Source organism: Falco peregrinus, chromosome 8, assembly GCF_023634155.1.
Source record: "Falco peregrinus isolate bFalPer1 chromosome 8, bFalPer1.pri, whole genome shotgun sequence".
NCBI lineage: Eukaryota > Metazoa > Chordata > Aves > Falconiformes > Falconidae > Falco > Falco peregrinus.
The window spans coordinates 39,235,876-39,250,573 of NC_073728.1; the positions used below are offsets into that span (position 1 = coordinate 39,235,876).

The 14,698-nt window shown below is 37.4% G+C and overlaps 1 protein-coding gene across 4 annotated transcripts in view; it reads left to right on the forward strand.

Moving 5' to 3' along the window:
• Window positions 1-14,698, forward strand: part of ARHGAP15 (Rho GTPase activating protein 15) — a 332,924-nt gene that overhangs the window by 200,029 nt on the left and 118,197 nt on the right. For all 4 annotated transcript variants that reach the window (XM_055812995.1, XM_055812996.1, XM_005242359.4 and 1 more), the window contains one exon: window positions 2,483-2,581. In XM_055812995.1, the coding sequence (XP_055668970.1) occupies window positions 2,483-2,581 (99 nt within the window). The remainder of the gene's footprint in view (window positions 1-2,482; window positions 2,582-14,698) is intronic.

Genomic DNA, 14,698 nt, shown 5'->3' on the forward strand with positions numbered 1-14,698 from the left:
ATTCCCGTGTCTATGTTCAGAAACAGATCCGGCAACAAATCAATTGACTAGAGAGAGTCACAGACTTTGCGGTTCAGGAGTACCCAGAATTCAGAGTATTTGGATGACTCATGAGATCATGTACTTATAAATACTCATGGATTTCTAGGGGGGGGGGGGGGGGGAATAGGAATTCCAAAGCACTTGTGTGTTGTATTCTACCATAGTCTCTTTTGATGCCCAGCAGCTATACAATGCTGATTTACTGCCCTTTCTACTCAAGACAAAAATCCTGAGTGCCTATTTTCTGAAGAAGAGGTGTTTTAAAGGTTAACTGCAAGATACAGAACATCTCTATATCCATATACTGAAAGGTATTTAAAATGAGATTAAACATTTTGCTGAAGATGCAGAATCTGTACCCAGAAAAGAAGTAATGGACTAGGTGAGAATTGCAGAACAGTTTCCAGCCTTTTCAAAATTTCCTCCCAGGAACAGCAAGTATTCTGCATTCATACCAGGGATTGATGGAGTAACTGCAAAATAATCCTGGAAGTTGGTTATAAAGTGGTTCTAACAGTGAAGAGAAGCTGCTGAACACCCAGGCATTAATTCTGTCTCAGTTCTTCATGTATTGCCATCTAAACACTACGTATTTCTTTGCCTGTTTTACTTCTGAAATTGTTTACAAGTGTCTTTGTCCACCAAATAAGATACATTTTTACTTCTTTTGAACATAATTTACATTGGAGACCATTCCATATTATGCAAAGAATTTGACAGGTCTTTGCTAAAATTTTTAAAAAAACAATTAAGATGTCAAAAGAGGAAGCGCTAGTACATTTTAATCATAAATCTCTGTATATATAATTACCACTGAAGGCAGCTATAAATGTTTTATGAAGAAAATGTAACCAGACTGTGCTTTGTCAGAAACATAACCCCAAAACATGTAACAGACTGTTCGCTAATGCTTAACGCCACACATGCACACAACCTTCTTCAGTGTAGTTCTGTGAACCCAGTCCTCCATCCCTTCTGCAGCTGAAACTCCAGCTAACTTAAATTCAGGCTTTGATGTACTCTACCAGAATGCAGATCATATGCCTTCAGAGGTGCTGGAATAAACTTCCCTGAGACATAGCAAGAAGCCCAAACCGTCCCATGCACCCCACTTTCTTTCCCTGATTGTTCCCTGCTCTGGGGTATTAGGGAAGAAAAGGCAGAGTTGCTCTTGAAAACTGAGTTTAGTAAGAAATAGTAGTGATTTGCGATAGGAAGGCGAAGCTTCTTGCAAAGCCAAAAATAAATGATTGGGGTTTGGTTGTTAGTGAGAAAAAGGTGTGCTGCTCAGAGGGAGAAGCGCTGAAACTGATTATGGTGGAAAATGGTGGGGCTGGCTACAGTGGCAATACCCGGTGCCATGGGAGCTGCAGGAGGCACATGAGCGTGCGTGTTGGGCTTGCTGTGCAGAGCCCACGCTTGTGCTAGCACTCTTCAGCTATCGACACAAAAATTTTCAAAGCCTCTACACCACCTTCCAAAATGTAGTGCTCTGTTGAGATGCTATATGCAGGCTGTCTCTGTGGGTAAATGATGATAGCACACTCCTATTGTTTCAGCATTTAACTGGCTTCTATTGAGTAGTTTCTCTCATCTGTTTGATTCATTTTGATTCTAGCTGACAACGTCCCCATTACTGATTACACTTTTCATAATTTCTCAAACATGTAGAGTGGAAATGAGCTGGGGGAAGCTAATTAGTAATCTGAAGAGTTTGACCTGCTTATACAAATATATTTTAAGATCAACGTTCAAAGTTGATCAAACTTTAAAATCATACAGCTAAAACGTAGCTTTATCTAGTTAAGTGATTATTCACCAAAGAAACAGCACAAATCACAAGTTAAACTTGGTGTAAGATGCAATTGTCATCAAAAGACATCTAGTTCCCTCTCTTTTTTGAACAGGTAATCTAATGAATAAAAAAGCCCCTTGTAAAGATGAGGTGAAATTTTACCAAGCCCTAATGATGCAAAGTAATGAAGCCCTTGTACTTCTACAGTACCCTAGGGCAAGAGTGAAACTCCATACGTGAGAAAGAGACAGGCTGCTCAACATCACGAGTTTCAAGGTTGGACCAACAGTTAATATCATATAGGATTTTTGATGCAACAAGATATGGAACTGTATCTTTAGAATGGCCTTCACTTTTTTTATGGCAGCTCCAAGCAAACTCAAGGGCCCTCCAAGCCTTAGAAAGGTCAAGGTCAAGGTGTAAATGGCAATTGAAAGTTGAACCCAGGGGGAAGTACCCAAGTGCTACAGGCAGCAGCTATAAAGAGATTTGGTTCTGTGGCAAGACCTAATGTCCACTAGGACTCAACAAGGATTTGTTTCTGCCTTTGTCCATCCATCTTCAATAGCTGAGTTTTTAATTAATATGTAAGCTCACAAGACAGAAAAATGCTTAATGTATTTTCCTCCTTTTTTCCAAACACAGATCAAATTTTTGGCTCCCATTTGCATTTGGTTTGTGAGCACGAGAAATCTACAGTCCCCCAGTTTGTAAGACAGTGTATAAAAGCTGTTGAAAGAAGAGGTGAGTACCTTAATATTTAACAATTCTTTTTTGCTCTATTAGTAATCAAAACTTTAACCTTGTAGCTCTGCTTGAATTGCCAGGGTAGGCAGGCAGTTCAATTTATAATATAGTTATGAACTGAACTATATCACATTCTGTATCTTAATTTCCTTTATATGATAAGACCCTAATAGAACCCATTCATGCTGATTATTTTCCTCATATTTTGCTTGACATGTTGTTGTTCTAGTCTTTCTTTGGGTAAGCAAGAGCTAAACGTCAATAAAATGTCAGTAACTTTCATTTTGAAGTCCCTGGTGAGTGTAATGCCAATACTTTTTCCTAAGTCCTGAATTGTTTTCAACCAAAATAAGTTATTCTAGTAGGACCATATTTTTTAAAATGTGTGCAGGTGTCTAATTTTTACAGTTATTTTTAAAAGACATAATATTGTAAGAATATTTGGAATGAGTATTAGTCCTCATTAAAAGTTTTGATTAATAAGAAGGATTTTCATAGTATAAAAAAGATATACTTAACACCGTTGCCTGCCTGCCTTTCTGCAGGGTGTATCTTCTCTCATTGAAGGTCATTTTCATTGGAAGGTACATGCGGTAGATGCAGAATCTTAAAATGTATTGTATAAAAATGTGAGGCTTCATCACCATCTGTTACAAGTTTACAACTTGTTCCAGGGATCTGGGGAAACATATATCTTGCAAAAGATAGAAAATTTATTTTCAGAATAAGGCTGGGTGAACCCATTGTCACTGCCATATACTGGAGCCTCAAAACAAGAGAACCAATGAAAAATAAAAAGATACTTAGACCGTTAACCACAAAGGGAAAAGCTATTTTTATTCCATCATTGTTACCTGGCTTTATAGTGAAAGGTGCAATAAAACTACCCCGGAGTTTCAAACTCTGGGAAATTCATGCTTTAATTATACAGCAAAGAGAGCACTGGGATATTATTATTCCCAGAATGATTGGCAGGAAGGCAGGGACCAACAAACTGGAGATCGTTCAGTAGGGGGAGATAGCAGCATTGGTTTTTTGGAGGAAGGCTGGAGGCTGGATAAAGAAAGAGACAAAGAAAGGGGAGAAATGTGTGAAGTAGCTATTAATAGAGGAGGAATTGTGAGGAGAAATTCAGAACATGAAAAGGAAAGGAAGAGATTAGATTATAAAAATGCCCCGCCATGCAGAACATGTCTAATTGACCAGTCAGGATCTTAGCACAGGTTCTCCAAAGATGCACTGGATGTTTCATGGATGTTTTGTGGTATCTGACCACTCCTCCAGGAGAGTGAGGCCAGAGGTCTCTGTACTGATGAACTGTAATAGAAAAAATCCAGGAAACCTAATTATATGTTTATTGTCTGTGTGATTATCGGAGAAATGTTCATGGGAGAAAATGAAAATATCACTGTTTCTTCTAAGGTGTTCGTCCTTCGGAGTATTGCATTATTGTTCTTGCATTTCCTTCAAACTTGCTGTGACTTAGAGAAGTCTATCCCTTTTAGTTAGTCCGATATGTAAATAAAAGCAAATCATACAGCATGAGATAAAAATTTCATTTTATCGTTGTATTTATGAGTTTATAGTTGATATGCAGGTTTTTTCTATTATCATTTTTTTGGATTAAGATGCCTGCATTTACTCACATTCTATTTACTCAAAGTGTTGTTTTTACTAAGTTCTGGCACAAACTATCTCAGGACAGCAGTAATTTATGTGAAGCTAAGTCCAATGTTTATGCAAGCTTCTGATGACATTTTATACCGGGGTTGGTATTAGGAAGCAGTATGTGGAGGTGCCAAGTCTCCCGGCATGGCTGAGACTCAACAGATCTAAAGCCCTCCTCTTAATGGCCAGATATGCCTCCAGCCAAGATACTCAACTGCAGAGTCATGGGAAATACTTATGTACCAATTATGGGAAAGGCACATTTAATGAAAACTGTATGTTTACTTTCATAGTCTTAGTAAGATGGCCTAGATACTCGGTACAGCTGGCATATTGGCTGTTGTAGAAAAGCTTTTTTTTTTTTTTTTTCCTATTTAGAAAATATATCATCTACATACTGTAACTGTACCAAAAATGTTACTTGTGGGCTTCATTTAAGATAAAGGATTATTAGGAGAAAAGACCTTAGGAGGCCAACTCTAAATGTTACTTACAAAACATTCATACTTTGCTGAATGTTTGTATCCCTATTCATCAGCTTATGGTTTTAATTATTATTTACCTATTGGTTTTCTGTTTGTCTTTCTGATTTTTAAGACGTTATCACTGTGCATAGAAAGAAAGTCTAGCAGTGATCTGAATAAACCATATTAATTAGTACATTTTCCTGTGTAGATGAGGTTACATACAATAACCAACCGTAGTAATATTCTCCCACAGATTAAAAATGTAGAGACTGTCATTAAATGTTGGCAAGATTTTCTGTTTAGTTACACTATTTTTAAATCAATATCTACATTGAAATGAAAGGAATTATTCTGAAATTATTTTGCTGCATTCTAGATCACATTTTGGTCATTTGTCCTTTAGGCTACTGTGTGCTCTTTCAGCATTTCAGGACAGGGGTGCTTTATAAGGTCTGGTCTAAAAAGTCTCACACCAAAATTCATATTTATCTATCTGACAAGGATTTACTTGGTCAAGTTGAATTCTGGTTTTGTTTTGGTTTTTTTTTTTTGGGGGGGGGGGGGGGGTGTCCAGCCTATTTGGTATTTTTAGCTATTGAAAGAGGATTGGGAAGCAGGAGGTCTTCCTCCATGTACCTAGCCATCTTGCAGAGCTGGTAGTGGAGTTTAGTAAAGTGTGTCAATAAAAATGTGCCCGTTCTTGTAAACTTGCAAGGCAATTGCCACATTTAATTATTTTTTTTTTTAAAGGAAGCTCAGGGGTTTTTTCTTCATTCTTCCTGTACTATTTATTCATTCAGAATTTTGATTAACTTCTTGTCCTGAGTATTTAGCTGTACAGACCTACGCTACTGAAGGCAAAGAGCGTTGTACTCTTGGTATCTAATGCAATATCCTACATAGAAAAAACCTCCCATGTATATGACCTGGTGAGAGCAAGAGAATAATTCTGTACCATGCAATGATCAGGTTGAAGGAATGCAGTGGCTACTCAAAGATTTCTAGCATTTCTTTACTTTCTGCTTTCTCAGGGACTTGGTGGGAAGGTTTTCCGTGGAACAGTGCATTAGGTTTTTTTTCTGCATTGTCTTTTACTTTGCTTTGTACATCAGCACCTACCTTGGATATACCTTGGGCTTTCCTGGGGCTGTCTGTTGACCTTCCTTTTTCAATCTGTATTCCGTGCTTTCTCTTCTCCCCAGCGATGGTTTGATAGGTAGTGCCAGCCCTGAGCTGAGCAGCACAGCCAGGGAAGCCTGGGACAATCCTCCCAGCATACTACAACTCACATGCTGTGCACTCCTGCCAAGGGTGGAGCCCATTGCAAGATTTTTGGTGTTTCTAGGCCAGATATTATTTCCAGTCATTTCTTGAGTTGCTTATTTATTTTGTTATCCAACGACCCTTTAAAAGTCCTGGCTGGTTTTTTACGTTTGTTTTTTTTTTTTTAATATGTGAAAGACATGAGTAGAACACTTAAAAAAAAAAAAATATATCAGTCTGCATTGTACCTAAACAAAATGCCATCCCATACTTCTCATAGTAATGTTTTATCATGTGAAAACAGTCTGATACTAAACTCTTTCAAGGGAAGATCATTTGTCGGTGTGTCTAATGACAAAGTAAATGAACACCCCAAGCAGCCAGCATCCTAACCCTATCGAGAGTATCCAGTGCAGTCTGAGTTTTGTAAAGAAATATAGTCCTAACGCTCCAGGGAAATAGAATGTAACTTTCATCTCTCTTTTTGAAACCCTTCATCTTCTCCCTCCGTTCCCAAATCCCAGTTAGTGTTCTCAAATCAGCCTAAATGACTTGAAAAATGACACTGCAAGTAGCAAAGCTGGTGATTACAGGTACTGTTTCCATCCTGAACTGGACATTGCAGACATTGTTTTCTGTTGCTTTTCTTGGAGCACAGGATGCTCTGACAGGAATGATACACAAAATTACATATTTGATTCAATGCCTAAAAGCCACCCTGGGATCCATAACCTTGCTTAAAGATTTAAGAAAGACCTTTAGTCCACTTCTGAGAAGGATCTTAGCTTAGAAAACTTTATCTTTCAACTTTACTTCTTAGCAGCTGTTATGTTTTTTTGCTGTCGTTTGTTTGACAGGATCCAGTTATAGGTTCCGATGTCTGTTTAAAGAAACAGGGAGGTTGTTGGCTTTAAAATTCCCTTACTGCTTGTGTGTTCAACATTTTCCCAGGCTCTTCTACATAGTTTGCCAAGTAAAGGGACTGACCTTTTGTAGCAAACACTTTTTCATTTCTAAATGCTCACTTTGATTTTTGTCCCATTTTATGCTCATTCCAAACTGTTTACAACCCACTAAAAATGACTGTGAATTATATGTTTGTGTAATGGATTCCTTTTGTGGTCGGAGTGGAATGTTTACTTTGAACAATTAGTTATCTTTGGGCAGATTATAGCGACCTGAAAAAAGAATGGCTAAAATTATTATAGTACCTTAACTATTTCCTTTTGTTATCTTCTCTGTTTGTCCAATGTATTATTTACTGGGTTTCGTTGATCTGAGCCCCAGTGAACAAATCGTGTTAAAGAAGAGCAGCGAGAAAAAAAAATCCCTGAGTTTAGGGTTCTTGGTCTGGGGGGCTGATCCACGGGGGTAGGACCGGGTATGTTAGTGAGAGAGACTTTAAAAGTCACCATCAGGCACTTGGAGGCTGGGCATGCAATTTGAAGAAATTACAGTTTTGAAAGAACTTTTAAGAGCTTACTCTCTGAAAATCAGATTTCTCATAGGTGTCCAAATCCTGACACCCTCAAGCACCTAAAATCCAGACTCAGTTTGGCTTTACGGTCTATATCTGCAATTTGATTATGCATAATATCATTGCAGACATGCACATGTACAAGGTTTTGCACTGCAGAACCTTCAGTGTTTAAGGAAGAAAATGTCTTTATGGGCAAAGATAAAGTACCTTATGGGATGTAGTAAAGAAATACAGTCATCCTGATGAAGAGAAATGAAGATAAAAATGGTATTTTAAAATACCTCACCTCCCAAATGCCATGCTGCCCTGTGACAGAAGGTTGTGTCCCTTTCATCAGTTTTATCTCTTAATCTAAAAGCTAAAGTGCAGCTAAAAGCACTTTAAAACCTATTTATTAAAAAAAAAAAGGAAAAAGAAAGTGATATTTAATTACCTTCTAAATCATATACCGCTTAAAAGGTAGTCAGTATTCTTGTAGAAAGTTTACATAGAGGAGAGTTCACTTATCTCGAGGAGTTCAGCAAAGAGGAAATGAGTTTTAAAAATATAAAGTATTGTGAATATGTTTATATAGCTAGAAAAAAATGAGTTTTTAAAACAGTTTAATGCTATCTCATTTTCTAATGGCAGAAAACGCTGCAGGAAAATTGGGAAAAAATCCCGAACACCTCCTAAAGCAGATGACTCCCACGCTGGAATCATTATCTTTCCTATGGTGTAGTTAGTAGATGACAGGAGCACAGTGAGGATGGCTGAAGCCACGAGGCCTGTGCAGCCAGGGTATATATTAATAGCCACAATATACAACCTCTAGCAGCTTATATCCCTATATATATTGTAATATGCCATATTATTAGATTTGTGTTCAGTGACTTGCTCTTCCAGGGTGTATTAGGCTTAAGTGGTTGGTTTGGGGTTTTTTGTTTTGTTTTGTTTTGTTTTGTTTTAATGTATTTGGTTGTCAAAAATAATTGATTCCCATTCCTGAGGACCTGAAGAAGGGAGTCAGAAAGTACAGGGTGTGTGCTCAACACCATCTTTGAGCTCCCATTAAAAGTGCAGTGTTCCCGGGCTACTTCCCAGCACCATTAGACCAAACCCATCAGCCGGTGGCATAAAGGATTTGTTCTGGCAAGGTTTCCTTGAGAAGGAGGGAAACCTCAGGAGACCGACCTATCCTGCACAGTTTTATATTTCTGTCTTAGCACAGGATTATTCTCCAACAGCACTTGGCCCCTGAACAACGACTGAAATGTATTTTATTTGTGTTTTCTCTCTGTTGTATCTTTTAGCATATTTCTATCCTCAGACCAAGCAATTGTTCATAAATAGCAGTTTGTTTCCTACAAACTCAGTAATTTCCAGTTCTTATTTTCCTCTGGAAAGGTATTTTCCCAACTTTTTTTTTTTCCTTCTCCCGGGCCTACACATGCTTCCTTGCTTACTCTGATATAATTTTACATACTGTTTCCAGTGGCTTTAGAATTCACTGCCCTGAAAGTACAGAGATCATATTGCTCCACCAAATGATCTGAGCTCCCAGTTCTGCTAATTTTGTACTGTTCATTCTTTCCCACTTTGGGATAATCTATTATGCTTGGATCCAGGCACGCACTAAAAGCTAATACTTCCATGAAGAATGTGCAATTTGTACTGTTTAGCTTGTGATGAGATTCCTGAAGTCTTTTATGATTCTATCTTGTTCCAAGGAGGCTTCTGCTCCCTACTTTTATATGTACTGAATTTAAAAAAAAAAAAAAATAAAAAGGGAAAAAAAAGGAAAAAACCCCAAATTGATTGGGAAAAAAATTACACAATTACACACACACACAAATATCCAGCAGTTCAGCAGATAAAGCCTTTTTCCAGGGAATTCTAGTGGGCTGAAGAAAACTGTTTTGAAGGGCATTGAACTATATTTACTTTAAAGTGGCCAACAAGCATAAACTTAAACGTACAGATGAATGCAATATGAAACAACACAGTTCTGAGAAAAGCCCTTACAAGTTTGTGATTTTAATTTCTGTTGGTTTTTTTTGGTTTGGTTATGTTTTTGGGTTTTTTTGTTTGGTTTTTTTAATTATCATTATTCTTTTGAGGAGAAATTAAGAGTGGTTGATTTTAGTGCAAACATATTGGCAAGCTTTCCTCAACCATTTCTATCTTCAGGCTCGGGCAATCCTGCTATAGCCACCTTTCTTAGAGTAAGAGCCAGTTAATAGTGTTGTGCAAGGTCCAAGTCAGAATTGGCTCTGAAGAGTATTCACTCTGGGGCCTCTGTGTCTGCTAGAAAGCCACATTCTGAGTTAGAAAAAATATCAAGAAGTGTCAACAGGAAACATCACGGAAGGGCATACAAGACAAACTAGAGAAAAGGAGACAACGGCAGGAAAAAAAAAAGGAAAAAAAAAAAAGAAGACGAAGAAAAGCCTTGCAATGACACTGCACACAAAAGAGAGAATAAATGTATAGATAAAAAATTTGGAAGCAGAGACTGTAAGCTAGTTAGAAGAAGAAAAAGCCATAAAAAAGGCAGGCATTTGAACCAGTTGCCATCTTTGTCATAGTTACCTGATACCTGTTTCATTGATTAATCTGTTCCAGAGGAGTGTATCCATTTCTATGGAAAAAGGGGGATTTGTATTTTAAGCCTTGCCAGTAACAACAAGCAGGCACTCAGTGTGCACCAGAGTAACATTTACAATGCCTGGGCCAGATTCATGCCTTGTGTAATTTTATTGCTTTTACTGGAATTACACCAGAGATGAGTTTGGCCTTTTGCCTTTTTCTAGCATTGTATAATATATCTATTAGTGAACATGTACAAGGAAACAGGGCATTTTGTCTTCAGAATTTTCCATAAAATATTTTTTCAATAGGCTTAATAAATAAAATAAACCACTTAACCTATGAAATAAAAAAGAATCAGGCAACGTTTTCTAGATATTAAAATAATATTAATATACATTGTAAATCAAGTTGTTGACATTTGTACATGCTGAAACAAAAAGTCTAGAGAAATGTAAAGCCAGCTGACTGTCTCTGTTGCTTACTCCATGCCAATGAGAAAATGAAGGTCCTGACATACCCCCTGGTCAGAGTCCGCTTCAGGGAAGCTCACACATGAGGCTAAGCACCTCCTAGCCATGAAAAAGATAAAAGGATAGACACAAAAGTCCTGTCTTTTCCTCCTGAATAAACCGAGGACGTGAGGCACTGTGCCCTAGTAGGGTACACATGCCATCACAGACAAGGAGCTGGCAGTATGTTCATTGCAAACCCCGTTTCATCAGACGTTACAGTTCAGCCATTAATAGAACACTTTGAGCTAACACTTGACAAAATGAGTCTTGGCCTAGAGGAGATATTCACACACACACACAGGAAAAAAAGGAAAAAAAAAAGTTAAGTCCATGAAGTTCCTTTAGGGGGGAAAATACAAGTAGTTGTAGTTCCAGATCTTTCAACATCCTTATTGCTTAAAAAATAAAGTTATGGATTTTAAATAAAATTATGAAAGCATAACTCCATGATGTAGAGTAATTGCTTTTCCCGTGGGGGAAAAAAATATTAAAATACTACAAATTTATCATTTTTTTTTCAAAAATGTTTTACAGTCGTAAAAGAAAAAAACATTTTAAAAAAGTTTTGCTGTCTGTATGCAACACTATGGGGTCAGTTTAAAAAAAACTTGTCTCCTTTTTTTCTGCCTGCAATTCAAAAGAGCAAATAACTGCAGTTGTATTTTATTACTTCAATTATTTGCTGTAGCAGCTTGTGCTACATCAATGCTTTAACCATATAATACTGCAGTCTAATGGGTTTGATACCTAAGTGAGAGGAATTGTACCAACAGAAAGCTTCAGGAGCAAGGCAGAGGGCAAAGCAAGAGGGCAGTTTAAAAAGGAGGCTTTATGTTAAGGCTTTCGCTTCTTTAAGAGAAGGTTTTTTAGCTCATTTTACTCCCCTGAATTTATGAAACCGATATCGTTAGCAGTCTAGTAACTGAATTGTCCCTAGATTGGCTACGGCACGATAAACCCCCAAGGAATTAACAAGTCTCTTAAAGATCTCCTGTTGTACACTCGCTGAGCAGATTGGTCTCTTATAATCAGGATCCTCACAGATCATGGATGTAATTATATAGCAAACCAACTTCTTTTTGTCTTCACACAGACAAACAATGCTCCCTGGTTTGGGAGGAATGACATATATGTAAATGAGAGCAAAACGTGGCCATTTTGTTTCATAACACAACAGAACCCTATCACTTGGGTTCTGAGCAGCTCCAGCCAGCCTGATCCAGGTCTCTCTTCAAGATTGCTTCATGCACCTTTATTTTTGGTGTCAGAGATGATGCATTTCAAATTCTCGGGAAACATATTGCTATTAAAAACTGCTTTCTCATGCTTATTCTACCTTATAACGGATACATGTTACTGCTTTCTCTAATTCCTGCTTTACTGATACCGGCCTCTGTCCACCAAAACAGATAGAGATTTTTCTTTAAGTATCTGAATAGATCTGTCTTGTGGTCAATGGTTGTTCCTTACTTGAGGAAATGCTTCGGTGTTCTGTTGGATCAGGGCCTTAAGCTTTATATATTTGGATCAGAAATTTAAATACCCAGATTTTCTCTCAGGATTTAAAAATAAAGAACAAGAACTTGTTCAGCTGCCCAGATTACGGGCCATTTACAGGTAGTAGGGAGGTTCTTAAGATCATCAAGGACCCCTCCAAACCGAGGTTAGGGTGATCGGTCTTCTCTGAGATGCCTTCACTCAGAAAATAAGAAAATCCTCAAAAGACAGAAAGAGGCTATTCTATGCCCCCCTGCCACCCATCTTCCCAGGAAAAATTTCCCCCAATATTTCAAACCATATGTTTAGATTTGTCAGTCCTGAACTGACATGGTGTTACGTGACATAACACACCAAAGTAGCTGCCACCAAATGGTGTTCCTGTGCCAGCAGCAACCACACAATGGTGTTGGAGGTACCACAACTTTTTGTTTACTTAGAAATGAAATAATTTTGATGAGTGTATGGTATCAGTTAGCAAGTGTTGAGTTCTTTATGGTGATACTGCTCATGTTGACTTAAATGGAAAACGGATCAGCTCAGAAATCTTTAATAAGAAAAGTTTCTTGGTGTACTTGCAGTGATGCCCTGTGGAGCCACTAGAACTAAAAATCTGTCAGCATACTTGGTAAAAACTTTGTTGCATGGTTCTGTAACTCATATGATTGAGATTAAAGTGAACAAAATCTTGGCACATAGCTTGGCAGTTGAGAAGCATTCCTCTGTTTGTGTGTAGATGTGTGTGTGAGAGAGAGAGAGGCAGAGAGACAGAGAGAGGGGGAGATTTAGCAGCCACTCATTTGGTGTTAAATTATCAGGTGCTACATATTTTTAATAAACCTTAGCAGAAAGATAAGATTCATCTCTTCTAGTGAAAACTGCTTTCACTTAGCCTATAAACTTTGAACAAGCTGAGCATCTACTCTAACCACTGAAAACAAAATTATTCACATTTTCCAGCCCAGCAAAACTGTAAGCCAGACTTGTATCCAACAGGAAGGTGGAAGATGCTGGAAGGGTGCTCTTTGGGCACTTAGGTTTTCCTGCTCTACCACTAAAACAGAGATTGCAAAGTGCTTTATTTAGTGCCCTGATCTATGACCTGCAGGACTACCCTCACAGCAGTGGCTGCTCTCCAGTCATAAATAGCATCGACCCAGTGATGGAGCTTTTTGCACAGCAGCATTTCTACCATCACTGAGGAAAGACACATTGTTCTTTGATACTTTGCAAACAGTCATGATATATTGATGTTTGAAAAGCATCTGAATTTGCACACTAGAAATGGTTCACAATGGTTTCTTTTATTGCCTCTGTTTCACTTGCATTCCTGTATTTTGATATGTCATACATTAAAAACACAAAGAGCACAGCTTACAGCAAGAGTTTCTGTTAGAAACTTTGTAACTGTCTTAGATGTCTCTATAGTAAATGTCATTAATAATTACCGGAATTTTCACCAAAGAAGGAAATTAGATATGGAACACACTGTATGCCAACTTTGCCTTTCCAAGCCTTCAGAAATACCAGAGGGTCTGTGTGAACCCTAGTAAAAGGGATGAGATTGGATTTCTACCTTCCTTACATCATTCCATGTCACAGTCAGCATTAAGATACAATGATTCAAATCAAAATTCTTCCCGTAGCTTCAAATTCTAAAATAATTATCTTGCATGAAAATATCAAATGATACTCATATTTATGCATTTTCTTACTCTAAAATTCAGATAACAGATATCTAGTGCACTTTATTGCCAGCAGCTCGTTTTTTTCTTATCAGAAGTCAGTATTTTCCTGTATTTCTTGCATGTACTAGCTATGTTTCAGTTATATTATTTGTATTTCATTGTGATTTTTTTTTTTGCATATTTTAAAGTAGAAATCAATTTGTTCCATTTCAGACTATACATAAACAATCTCTTTTCAGGAGTTCCGGAGCAATTCATACACAAGTTTTAAGCTTTTTTGTATGTAGTATGCCATGGTATGTGTGTCAAACCATAAAATGAAAACTCTGGATTTGCTTCTGTCAAAGTAATGAAATATTTGCTAGTCTCTCAAGTTTTGGGACTTATCACTCTTTGTAACCCAGTTCAGGATTTTTATAGTTTCTGTAGATATCTTGACTAGACTTTTTGCTAAATGTTGCTTTGGTGATGGTTCAGATTTTGCCCAAATCAAATGGAGGCAGGAGAAAAAATATCTTTTAAGTTACCTGAACCTGTTTGGAGACAGTAAATGTAGCGGGAATGACAGGAAAAGTAATATATATAACTGCAGAGTCCTGCAGATAAGATGGCAAAAAAAAGTGGAAAGATATCCAAGTACAATAGGTTTGTGTCATATTAAAATTCATGTTTTGGTTGGGGTTTTTTTTCTCCCATAGTACTGCTTAATGTCACTGTTTCATAACACTAAATATGACTTCTGTAAAAACAAGAAATTTTTGCTCACTTATTAAACTAGAGGTTTACCACACCAAAGAAGATGTAAGAGAATCCACTTTATTGTGAATTTAAATTGTGTCTTTAAATGTGTGCAATGTACACTGGGAAAGATACGATTAAAGTTATCTGTGCGTATACATATATGCACACACCTTTGTATTATCACTTTTATATGTTAGACAGATATGCAATGCTAAGCATTCAGTAAG